General features: G+C 42.4%; 1 protein-coding gene and 1 pseudogene across 1 annotated transcript in view; one reads left to right on the forward strand and one right to left on the reverse strand.

Annotated features, from left to right (window-relative positions):
• Nucleotides 1–746, reverse strand: part of MANBA (mannosidase beta) — a 118,145-nt gene extending 117,399 nt beyond the window's left edge. The window contains exon 1 of the mRNA XM_053666401.1: nucleotides 146–746. Coding sequence (XP_053522376.1) covers nucleotides 146–328 — 183 coding nt within the window. The 5' untranslated portion in view covers nucleotides 329–746. The remainder of the gene's footprint in view (nucleotides 1–145) is intronic.
• A 2,162-nt stretch (nucleotides 747–2,908) lies between these two features.
• Nucleotides 2,909–7,328, forward strand: LOC119065770 (cyclin-dependent kinase 4-like; annotated as a pseudogene).
• Nucleotides 7,329–9,861: the final 2,533 nt, after the last annotated feature.

The following is a 9,861-nucleotide window of genomic DNA, read 5'->3' on the forward strand; positions in this document are numbered from 1 at the left end:
AAAGACCACAAGCTGCAGAGGAAGTCAGTGCCCAATCGAGGAGAATAGCCCGGGACAGGGCGGAAGGAGGCTCTTAGGCAATTCCTGGGCCCCTCGCCACGAAGGGAACGAGAATGCAGTCTCGCGGGGCAGCCACACACGGTACCTGGATGAGTTTCCGCTGGAACAAGGCGACGTGCACGCAGCCAGGGACCTCCCCGGGCAGCTCCAGCGACCCGTTCCCGTTGCGAACCTTCCAACTTCCCCGAAGGCTGAGACTGCGTGCGGCGGCCGAGGGGTGCGCACCACACAGCGCGAGTAGCAGGAGCAGCAGCAGGCAGAGCTGCATTTTGGGACCCAGAGCTGAGGTCTCCGTTACAGAGCTGCTGGCGGCCCAGGAAGCCACAGAGGGCTCGGTAGGAGCCCAGACTTCAGCCTTCCTCGTCCGCTCCCCGGCCCCGCCTCCCGGCCCCGCCCCCCTTTCTCCCGGTCCTGGGCTAGAGGCCCGGCCTCCAGACCTACTAAACTGCAGGGATGCCCGATTTAGGTGCCTGCACGGGAACGCTAGCCCCTCCGCAACGCTCGGAGCTCCTAACTCCGAGGTCTACGCCATCCTCAGCGTTCACTCCCGCTGTTCCGGTGCCTGACCGACACACGCTAACGTGCAAGGTAATCGATACACACAAATCTCTGGGCGCAAAGTGGCGCAAAGCCCGGGGGAGCTCTGGGGAAGACCATAGTATGAGGACGCCACAGCTAGAGAAGCTGCTTCAGAGAAGCGAAATTCTGTGACACCCCATCACTTTCGGCCCCCCAAATGTCCCCACACCCCTCACCACTCTGCAGGGTCCCCCGCGCGGTGGTGACGCCCGCCTCCCGCAGCTGCACGGCGGTCTTACTACCCAACCGTTCAAAGAGCAAGCGAGTAGTACTAAAAGGGCCTAATTCGTAGGTTTGTTTTGAGAGCCCAGACAAGCTGCGTACAGCGTGTAGGAGGGGCCTGACTCACAGAACGCCCAGCGCGTTAGCTGACCGTGTCAGTGCACCGAGACCTTCTCTTTTACGATGCTCCGCAGAGGAGGCTCCTGAGGTTCCAGAACCCTTCCCTACATGCGCAGGCAAATTTAAAGTCTGCCGCTATCTGTGGAACCTGGCAAGCCACAAAATCTCTAATACCTCTACTTCCTGAACTCGAAAATGTAGGCGGTTGTTTTTCATGTCGTTATAAGCATAAAATGAGTTAAATAGATGGTTGTCTCTAACAATGAGAGGGTATCCCCAAAATACCACAGGTTTATTCCAGGTCTCCTAGTCACGCGACCTACTTGACTCCGTTTTTGCATAAGTTTTAACAGTGATCCTAGGAAGTTGATGGAGGAAATTTCACATTCCATAAAATAGACTGGCTTATTCCTGTGTGATGTTACCTGCCTTATTTCATTATTTACGAGAAAGACTTTAAAAAGTTCTCCCTTCATGAAATCCACGCTTTGTTTTGCTGTGTAATGGCTCTGGAATTGCATGAATCTGTGTACACAGGACAATATTTTATCTTTTCAGAATCAGTATTTTTCACAAGCCTAGCATTTGGCATTAGGGACACTATGGATTATACAGCTCAACCCTTTGGCTTTACAGCTGAGGTAATGGGGGTCCGAAAAAGTCAGATGACTTGCCTATCATACAGTGGCAGACAGGACCAAACACTCCTCTCCTGGCTCTTAGTCTCCTTGCAGTTGAGCCCTTTGATATTAAAGGAAAAAGATGCTCACTGATTCAAAGCCTTTCTCAGTCCAGAAGCATCCTTACTTTTGATAGAGCAAAGGTCTCACTTCAAATAATATACCATAATGAGTGGCAATAGATAGCCATCCCCAGTCTGTTCAAAAGTGATAACATGACTTAATGGCTGCAAGAGTAGCAAAGAAATTTTTTCATAAATCCCAGAGATTCTATTAAGCCAAGTCAAAGGAAAGTTCATGCCAGCAAATGTATTTGGATATATTCTGCTGTTCCATTAAGAAATATTTTAGGGAATCTATTCTTTAAAAAACAAGAAATAGAGATGTCATTCCTTGTTTAATTCCAGGACACAAGCACATGACATCATTTGGATTACCTCACATTGGAAACAGAGAGCTTAAATCAAATGGAAAGCCCTAAAAAGTATTCTGCCTAAAATTGGGTTTGACACAGATGACATGATGTTTTCATTTTGTTACAGGATAATTTTTTGTCCATTATTTCCAGGAAGAAGAATTATAAAATTTCTCAGCTTACATAATTTAAAAGCACAACATCAAAATACAATTTTAAAGTTAGTCACCCACTCCTATAACCTTATACTGTGTAAATGGATGTTGAGAACCGCCCTGCCTGGTTTCAGAAGCAGAAACCCCCCATGGCCAAGGCTGAGTGAGAGACCTTAGAACCCTAAGCCACTAAGGAGACAAAGCTTATCTCCCTGGCAGGAACACCACCTTTGCCCCCTCTACTTCACCCTGCTGGGCCCTGAGCAGATGATGGGTTAGCCAATAACAGGTAAGATTCCTCAAGGGAAAAATGACCTAAGACAGGCATGGTCCTCAAGGGGCCTCCAGGGAAGCACTTGGAGAGGCTATAGAAAAAGGGGGTTATGGACCCTCAGCTTTGACATAGGCTGCCTGAGTCCTCATTCTGTCAATGTACAAAAACTCACCCACCGGGAATCAGAACCAGAAGGGCCCAATTTGTTTGTGGGTAGTGGAGGAAGTGACTGAAAGCCCATCAAGAGCCGAACAAGTGGCATTGAACCCTCTCGGACCCCTACCCCAAAATACAGCACCAGAACGCAGCAACGTCGTGGGTTGACCCAACCTGGTGAATACTTAAGGCTCTGCTCCTTACTGCATAACAGGTGTGCTGAGATAAATATATATATCCCAAATGAAAGAACAGATCAAAGCTCCAGAAAAATACAACCAAACAATGAAGAGATAGTAAATCTATCAGATGCACAGTTCAAAACACATTGGTAATCAAGGTGCTCATAGAAATTTGAGTATGGTCACTAAATAGAGGAAAAAGTGAAGGCTATGAAAAGTGAAATAAAGAAAAATGTTCAGGGAACCAACAGTGATAGGAAGAAAATTGGGACTCAGATCAATGATTTGGAACAAAGGGAAGAAATAAACATCCAACCCAAACAGAATGAAGAATTCAAAAAAAAAAGTGAGAAGAGGCTTAGAAACCTCCAGGAGAACTTTACACCTTCCAACATCCAAATCATAGGGATGCCAGAAGGAGAAGAGGAAGAGCAAGAGAATCTTAGAAGCAGCAAAAGAAAAAGAGACAGTTACTTACAAAGAAGTGCCTATAAGACTGTCAGCTGATTTCTCAAAAGAAACTTTGCAGGCAAAAAGGAACTGGAAAGAAGTATTTGAAGTCATGAAAGGCAAAGACCTACATCCAAGATTACTCTATCCAACAAAGCTATCATTTAGAATGGAAGGACAGATACAGTGCTTCCCAGATAAGCTCAAGTTAAAGGAGTTCATCATCACCAAGCCCTTATTATATGAAATGTTAAAGAGACATCAAAGAAATAGAAAAAGATAAAAAATATGAACAGTAAAATAATAAAAAACTCACAACTATCAACAACTGAACCTCAAAAAACAAAAACAAACTAAGCAAACAAGTAGAACAGGAACAGATTCACAGAAATGGAGATGACAAGGAAGGTTATCAGTAGAGAGGGGGATGGAGGAGAATGGAGGAAAAAGTACAGGGAATAAGAAGCATAAATGACAGGTACAAAATAGACAAGCAGAGGTTAGAATAGTATGGGAAATGGAGAAGCAAAGAACTTGTATTTATAACCCATGGACATGAACTAAGGTTTGGGAATGCTGGTGGGAGTGGGGAGTGCAGGGCGGAGGGGAATAAAGGAGAAAAAAATGGGACGACTATAATAACATAATAAAATATATTTTAAAAAACTATATAAAGACAGATATAGATTAAAAGTAAAAGAAGAGTGGGCAGCTAGTCACATGTGAGAGTAATGGTAAGGAAGCTGCTCTCCTTGTGGCCAGTGTCTAGTTTGTGGCCTGTGTCTAGTTTGTGGCCCATAGCATCCAGGTGCTTTGAACAGAGCTTTAGCGTGTGGTGCCTCAGAGACTAGCTCCTGGGCCCTATAACAGGCTGCCCCATGCCCTGCAGCTCCTGGCAGGAGGTGATCTCCTCTCATGTGAGAATGGCTACGCCTCCATATGAGCCAGTGGCTGAGATTGGTGTTGGTGCCTATGGGACAATGTACAAGGCCCATGATCCTCACAGCAGCCACTTTGTGGTCCTCAAGAGCATGAGAGTCCCCAATAGAGGAGGTGCTGGAGGGGGCCTTCCCACCAGCACAATTAGTGAGGTGGCCTTACTGAGGCGGCCTTACTGAGGTGGCTGGAGGCTTTTGAGCATCCTATTGTTGTCCCACTGATGGAAGTCTGTGCCATTGCCCAAACTGACCAAGAGACCAAAGTGACCCTGATGTTGGAGCATGTGGACCAAGACCTAAGGACATATCTGGACAAAGTGCCACCCCTCCACCACCAGACTTGCCAGTAGAGACCATCCAGGATCTGATGAACCATTTTCTAAAAGGCCTGGATTTTTTTCATTCCAACTGCATTGTTCCCCGAGACTTGAAACCAGAGAACATTCTGGTGACAAGTGGTGGGACAGTCAAGTTGGCGGACTTCGGCCTGGCCAGAATCTAGAGCTACCAGATGGCAGTTACACCCATGGTTGTTACACTCTGGTACCATGCTCCGGAAGTTCTCCTGCAGTCTACACATGCAGCACCTGTGCACTTGTGGAGTGTTGTCTAACTTTTCTAAGATGTTTCGTTGAAAGCCTCTCTTCTGTGCAAACTCTGAAGCTGACCACTTAAGCAAAATCTTTCACCTGATTGGGCTGCTGCCAAAGGAAGACTGGATCCAAGATGTGTCTCTACCTGGATGACCGTTTTCCTCCAGAGAGCTCCACCCAGTGCAGTCAGTGATACCTGAGATGGAGTCTGGAGCAGAGTTATTGCTGGAGATGCTGACTTTTATTTTTTAGGTATATTTTATTGATATCCCTATTACTGTTTTCCCAATTTTTCCCCCTTTATTTTCCCTCCACTCTGCATCTTCCAACCCTCCAGCCTTCAGAGCCCTCCAGCATTCCCCTCCCCGCTTAGTTCATGCCCATGGGTTGTACATATAAGTTCTTTTGAGTCCTCTGTTTCCTATACTATTTTTATCTCTCCCTGTCTATTTAATGACTACCAGTTATGCTTCTTCTTCCCTGTACCTTTTCCCCACATTCCTCCCTCCCCCTTCCCCACTGAAAAACCTCCATGTGATGTCCATTTCTCTGATTCTGTTCCTCTTCTAGTTGTTTGCTTAGTTTTTGTTTTCATTGTTTTTCTTTCTTTTTATTTAAGGTTCGTTTGTTACTGTTCATATCTTTATCCGTTTCTTCAATAAGTTCCTTTAACATTTCATATTAATAAGGGCTTGGTAATGATGAACTCCTTTAACTTGACCTTATCTGGGAAGCACTTTATTGGCCCTTCCATTCTAAATGAAAGCTTTGCTGGATAGAGTAATCTTGGATGTAGGTCCTTGCCTTTCATGACTTTGAATACTTCTTTCCAGCCCCTCTTGCCTGCAAAGTTTATTTTGAGAAATCAGCTGATACCCTTATGGGCACTCCTTTGTAGGTAACTCTTTCCTTCCCTCTTGCTGCTTTTAAGATTTTCTCTTTGTCTTTAATCTTGGGTAACTTAATGATGATGCATCTTGCTGTGTTCCTCTTTGGGTCCAACTTCTTTGGGACTCTCTGGGCTTCTTGGATGTCTGTTTTCTTCACCAGATTAGGAAAGTTTCCCTTCATTATTTGTTCAAATAAATTTTTAATTTCTTGCTGTTGTTCTTCTCCTTCTGGCACCCCTACAATTTGGATATTGGAGCTTTTGAAGTAGTCCCAAAGGTTCAAAAGTCTCCTCATTTTTTTTTTGAATTCTTGTTTTTTCATTTTGTTTGGGTTGGTTGTTTATATCTTCCTTCTGTTCTGAATTGTTTCTTTGAGTCCTCGCTTCCTTTCTGTCACTGTTGGTTCCCTGAAAGTTTTGCTTTATTTCACTCGGGGTGTCTTTCATTTGTTCTTTCATTTTTTGACCAAGCTCAGTCAGTTCTGTGAGCATTTTGATTACCAGGGCTTTGAATTCTCCAGCAGATAGGTTGGCTATCTCCTCATAGCTTAGCTCTTTTTCTGAGGTTTTGCTCTGTTCTTTCGTTGTGGCCCTATTCCCTTGTTTGGGGCATCTGTTAAGTTGTAAGGGGGCGGGGCCTTAGGTATGCACTAGGGCAGGGCAACCCTTCTTGCAGAGCTGTGGGCACTGCCTGTGGGGGAGGGGCCAGAGAGAATGATGCAGCTCTCCTGCTCCTCTCTAGCCCACTTTCCAGCTAACTCTCCTGAGAGACTGGGAGTTTCTCCCACTGTGGCAACCACTGCAGTCCACAGCCAGCTCTGAGTCTCAGTTTCCCCTTAAGTCAGCCCCACCTGCACAGTCTGCCACCTAGCCTCAGGTTCTTACTGGTCTGGTTGTTCTGTTTGACTGTCTCTTTAATTCTGTGGTTTTTGGAGCTCTATGCAGTTTGATTTTCTGACACTTCTTGTTTTTATTGATTTTAGATGGGTTGCTATCCTCCTTTTGATTGTACGAGGAAGCGAAGGATTTCTGCCTATGCCTCCATTTTGGCTGGAACTCCCCTGGAGGTGCTGACTTTTAACACACATAAGCAAATCTCTGCCTTCAGAGCCCTGCAGCTCTCTTATCTACAAAAGGCAGAAGGTAACCCAGAATGAGCAGTGGAGTGGCTGCAACAGAACCAAGAGAAGCAGTCATTTACCTTTCTTTAAACGCTGGAGTGAACTGGAGAGCCCCCCACTGAGAAGGTGCTCTGTTCCTCTTTAACTCTGAGGCTGTGGAGATCCTCCTCCACCTTTTTGGAGAATGTCTTGCTAGCTGGTTTAAAGACATTCCCCTCCCTCGCCTCCTTTTAGGCTTACCTTTCTCCTCCCCTTCTATTTCACCATACACCAGGGACTATGTCCCTTGTCCTCTCCTTCCTTCTTTACCTTTATATTGCGTTCCTTTTTTATACAGGAAAAAAAAGGGGGGAAACAGTAAAGGAATAAAGAAGGACATACCACACTTATATTAATTCAAAGAATAAGAATGCTGGAGTAGCTATGTTAATTTCATAGTGAGCAGATGTCAGAGCAAAGAAAATTACCAGGATAGACAGGCATTAAATAATAATAAAGGAATCGATTCTCTAAAGAGACATAACAATCCTTAATGTGATATGTCTAACAACAGAGCATTAAAATATGAGTTAAAAACTAACATATCGGTAGGAGAAAAAGATATACCCAGAAATGTGGTTGGCGACTTCAATGCCCACCTATCAAAAATGGAGAGATCTAGCAAGCAGAAAACCAGTAAGGACATAGGTGAACTCAACGGCACCATTACTCAACTAGATATAATTGACCTGCACAGACCACCTCCTTCAACATCAGTTGATACACATTCTGCTCAAGTTCACATAGAATATTTACCAAAATTGACCACATTTTGGATCATAGAACACACCCTAACATGTCTAAAATAATAGAAATCATAGTGTATACTACTAGGTCACAGTGGACTCAATCTAGAAATCTGTAACAGAAAGTTAGCTGGAAAATCTCAAAATACTGAGCAATTAAACAACTCCCTTCTAAATAACATATAGCTCAAAGATGAATACTCAAGAGAAATTTAAATATTTTGAACTAAATAAAAATAAAAATACAACTTATCAAAATTTGTGATATGTAGTGAAAGCAGTGCTTAAAGGGAAAATTACATCATTGAATACATCCATTAGAAAAGAGGGAAGATCTAAAATCAAATATCTAATCTTCCACCTTAGAAAACTAGAAAAAGAGCAAATTAAACCCAAAGTATGCCAAAGAAAAGAAATTTTAGAAGAGAAACCAATTAAGTAGAAATTAGGAAATCAAGAAAGCCAAAATCTGTTTTTTTTTTAAGATCAATACAATTAATAAGCATCTAACCAGGCTAAGGGAAAAAAGATAGAAGACACAAATAATATCAGAAATGGAAGACATGACATCACTACAGATCTCATGAACTTTTAGAGGATAATAAAGGCATAAATATGAACAACTCTATACCCACAAATTTGACAGCCTATTTGAAATGGACAAACTCCCTGAAATACACAACATACCAAAACTTACACAAGGAGAAAGGGACAATCTGAATATGACATTATCTATTTAAGAAACTGAATTAACAATTAATAACCTTCAATTACAGAAAGTATCAGGCCCAGATGGGTTCACTGGTGAACTCTACCAAACATGTAAGAAAGAAATTATACCAGTTCTCTACAGTCTCTTCCAGAAAATAAAAACAGAGGAAATACTTCCTAATTTTTTAATGGAGTCAGGATTGCCCTAGTACCAAAACCAGACTAAGACATTACAAGAAAAGAGAAGTACATTCCAAGATCTCTCATCAACATTAATCAAGATCCATAATAAAACACTAGCAGATCAGTAATGTATAAAAAGAACTATATACCCATGACAGAGTGGGATATATTCTGGGTATTTGAGGCTGATTTGCCACTTGAAAATCAATTAATGTAATTCATCACATCAACAAGCTAAAAGATAAAAATCACATGATTATATCAGTAGATACGGAAAAAGCATTTGACAAAACTCAACGTCCATCTATGATAAAATAAAAACCTCTCTTCAATTTAGGAATAAAGGGGAATTTCCTCAACTTTATAAAGAATATCTTTAAAAAACTACATTTATTATAACTAGTGGTAAGAAACTAAAAGCTTTTCTGCTAAGATCAGGAACAAGGCAAGTATGTCCTTTCCCACCATTTGTTTCCAGCATCATACTGGGAAATCCTAGCTAATGCTGTAAAACAGAAAAGGAAAATAAATAGTATACAGATTGGGAAGAAAGATAGACTATCTTGTTTGCAGATGACATGACTGTGTGTGTAGAAAATCTAAAACAATCAACAAAAAAACTCTTGCTTGCAAAAAAACTCAAGGTTGCAGCATACAAGGTTAATACACAAACATCTATCGTTTTCCCGTCTACCAGCAATGAAGAATTAGAATTTGAAATTAAAAATACAACACTGGTTGCTTTAGCACTCAAAAAAAAAGTGAAACACTTAAGTATAAATATAACAAAAATATGTAAGAGCTATATGAGGAAAACTACAAATCTCTTATGACAGTCATCAGAGAACTAAATAATTGAAGAGGCAGGCATTCCATGCTCACAGATAGGAAGACTCAGTATTGTCTTGACAAATTGATTCTAAAGTTTATATGGAAAAACAAAAAAGGCAGAATAAGTAACACAATACAGAAGAAGAAAGGAAGGAAGGAAGGGCACCGGGAGGAGGAAGAGGAGAAGCGGAAGGAAGGAGAAAAAGAACAATGACAACAAAGTTGGATGATTAACGCTACCCTCTCAGGAGCCAGTTTAGCTGGGACGGAGAGCTGAGCTGACAGGTGTTGGAGCAGCTAATTAAAGCAAAAAGGAGTCAAAAATAAAAGTAATAGTGAAGCCATTACACCCTTACTGCAAATAGTATAAGCATGAGGCTAAAAACTGGAGAATTTGCCAATTCTCCCGTTTCATTCCCCTCATAAAATGGCAGGCATCCTGGTCAAGGATCAGTTGAATCAGCACAGATGGGGGGTTGGTTCACTTCTGAGGCAGCCCTTAATAAAAAGGCTATTG

Source organism: Artibeus jamaicensis, unplaced genomic scaffold, assembly GCF_021234435.1.
Source record: "Artibeus jamaicensis isolate MK-2021 breed Jamaican fruit bat unplaced genomic scaffold, CSHL_Jam_final contig_452, whole genome shotgun sequence".
NCBI lineage: Eukaryota > Metazoa > Chordata > Mammalia > Chiroptera > Phyllostomidae > Artibeus > Artibeus jamaicensis.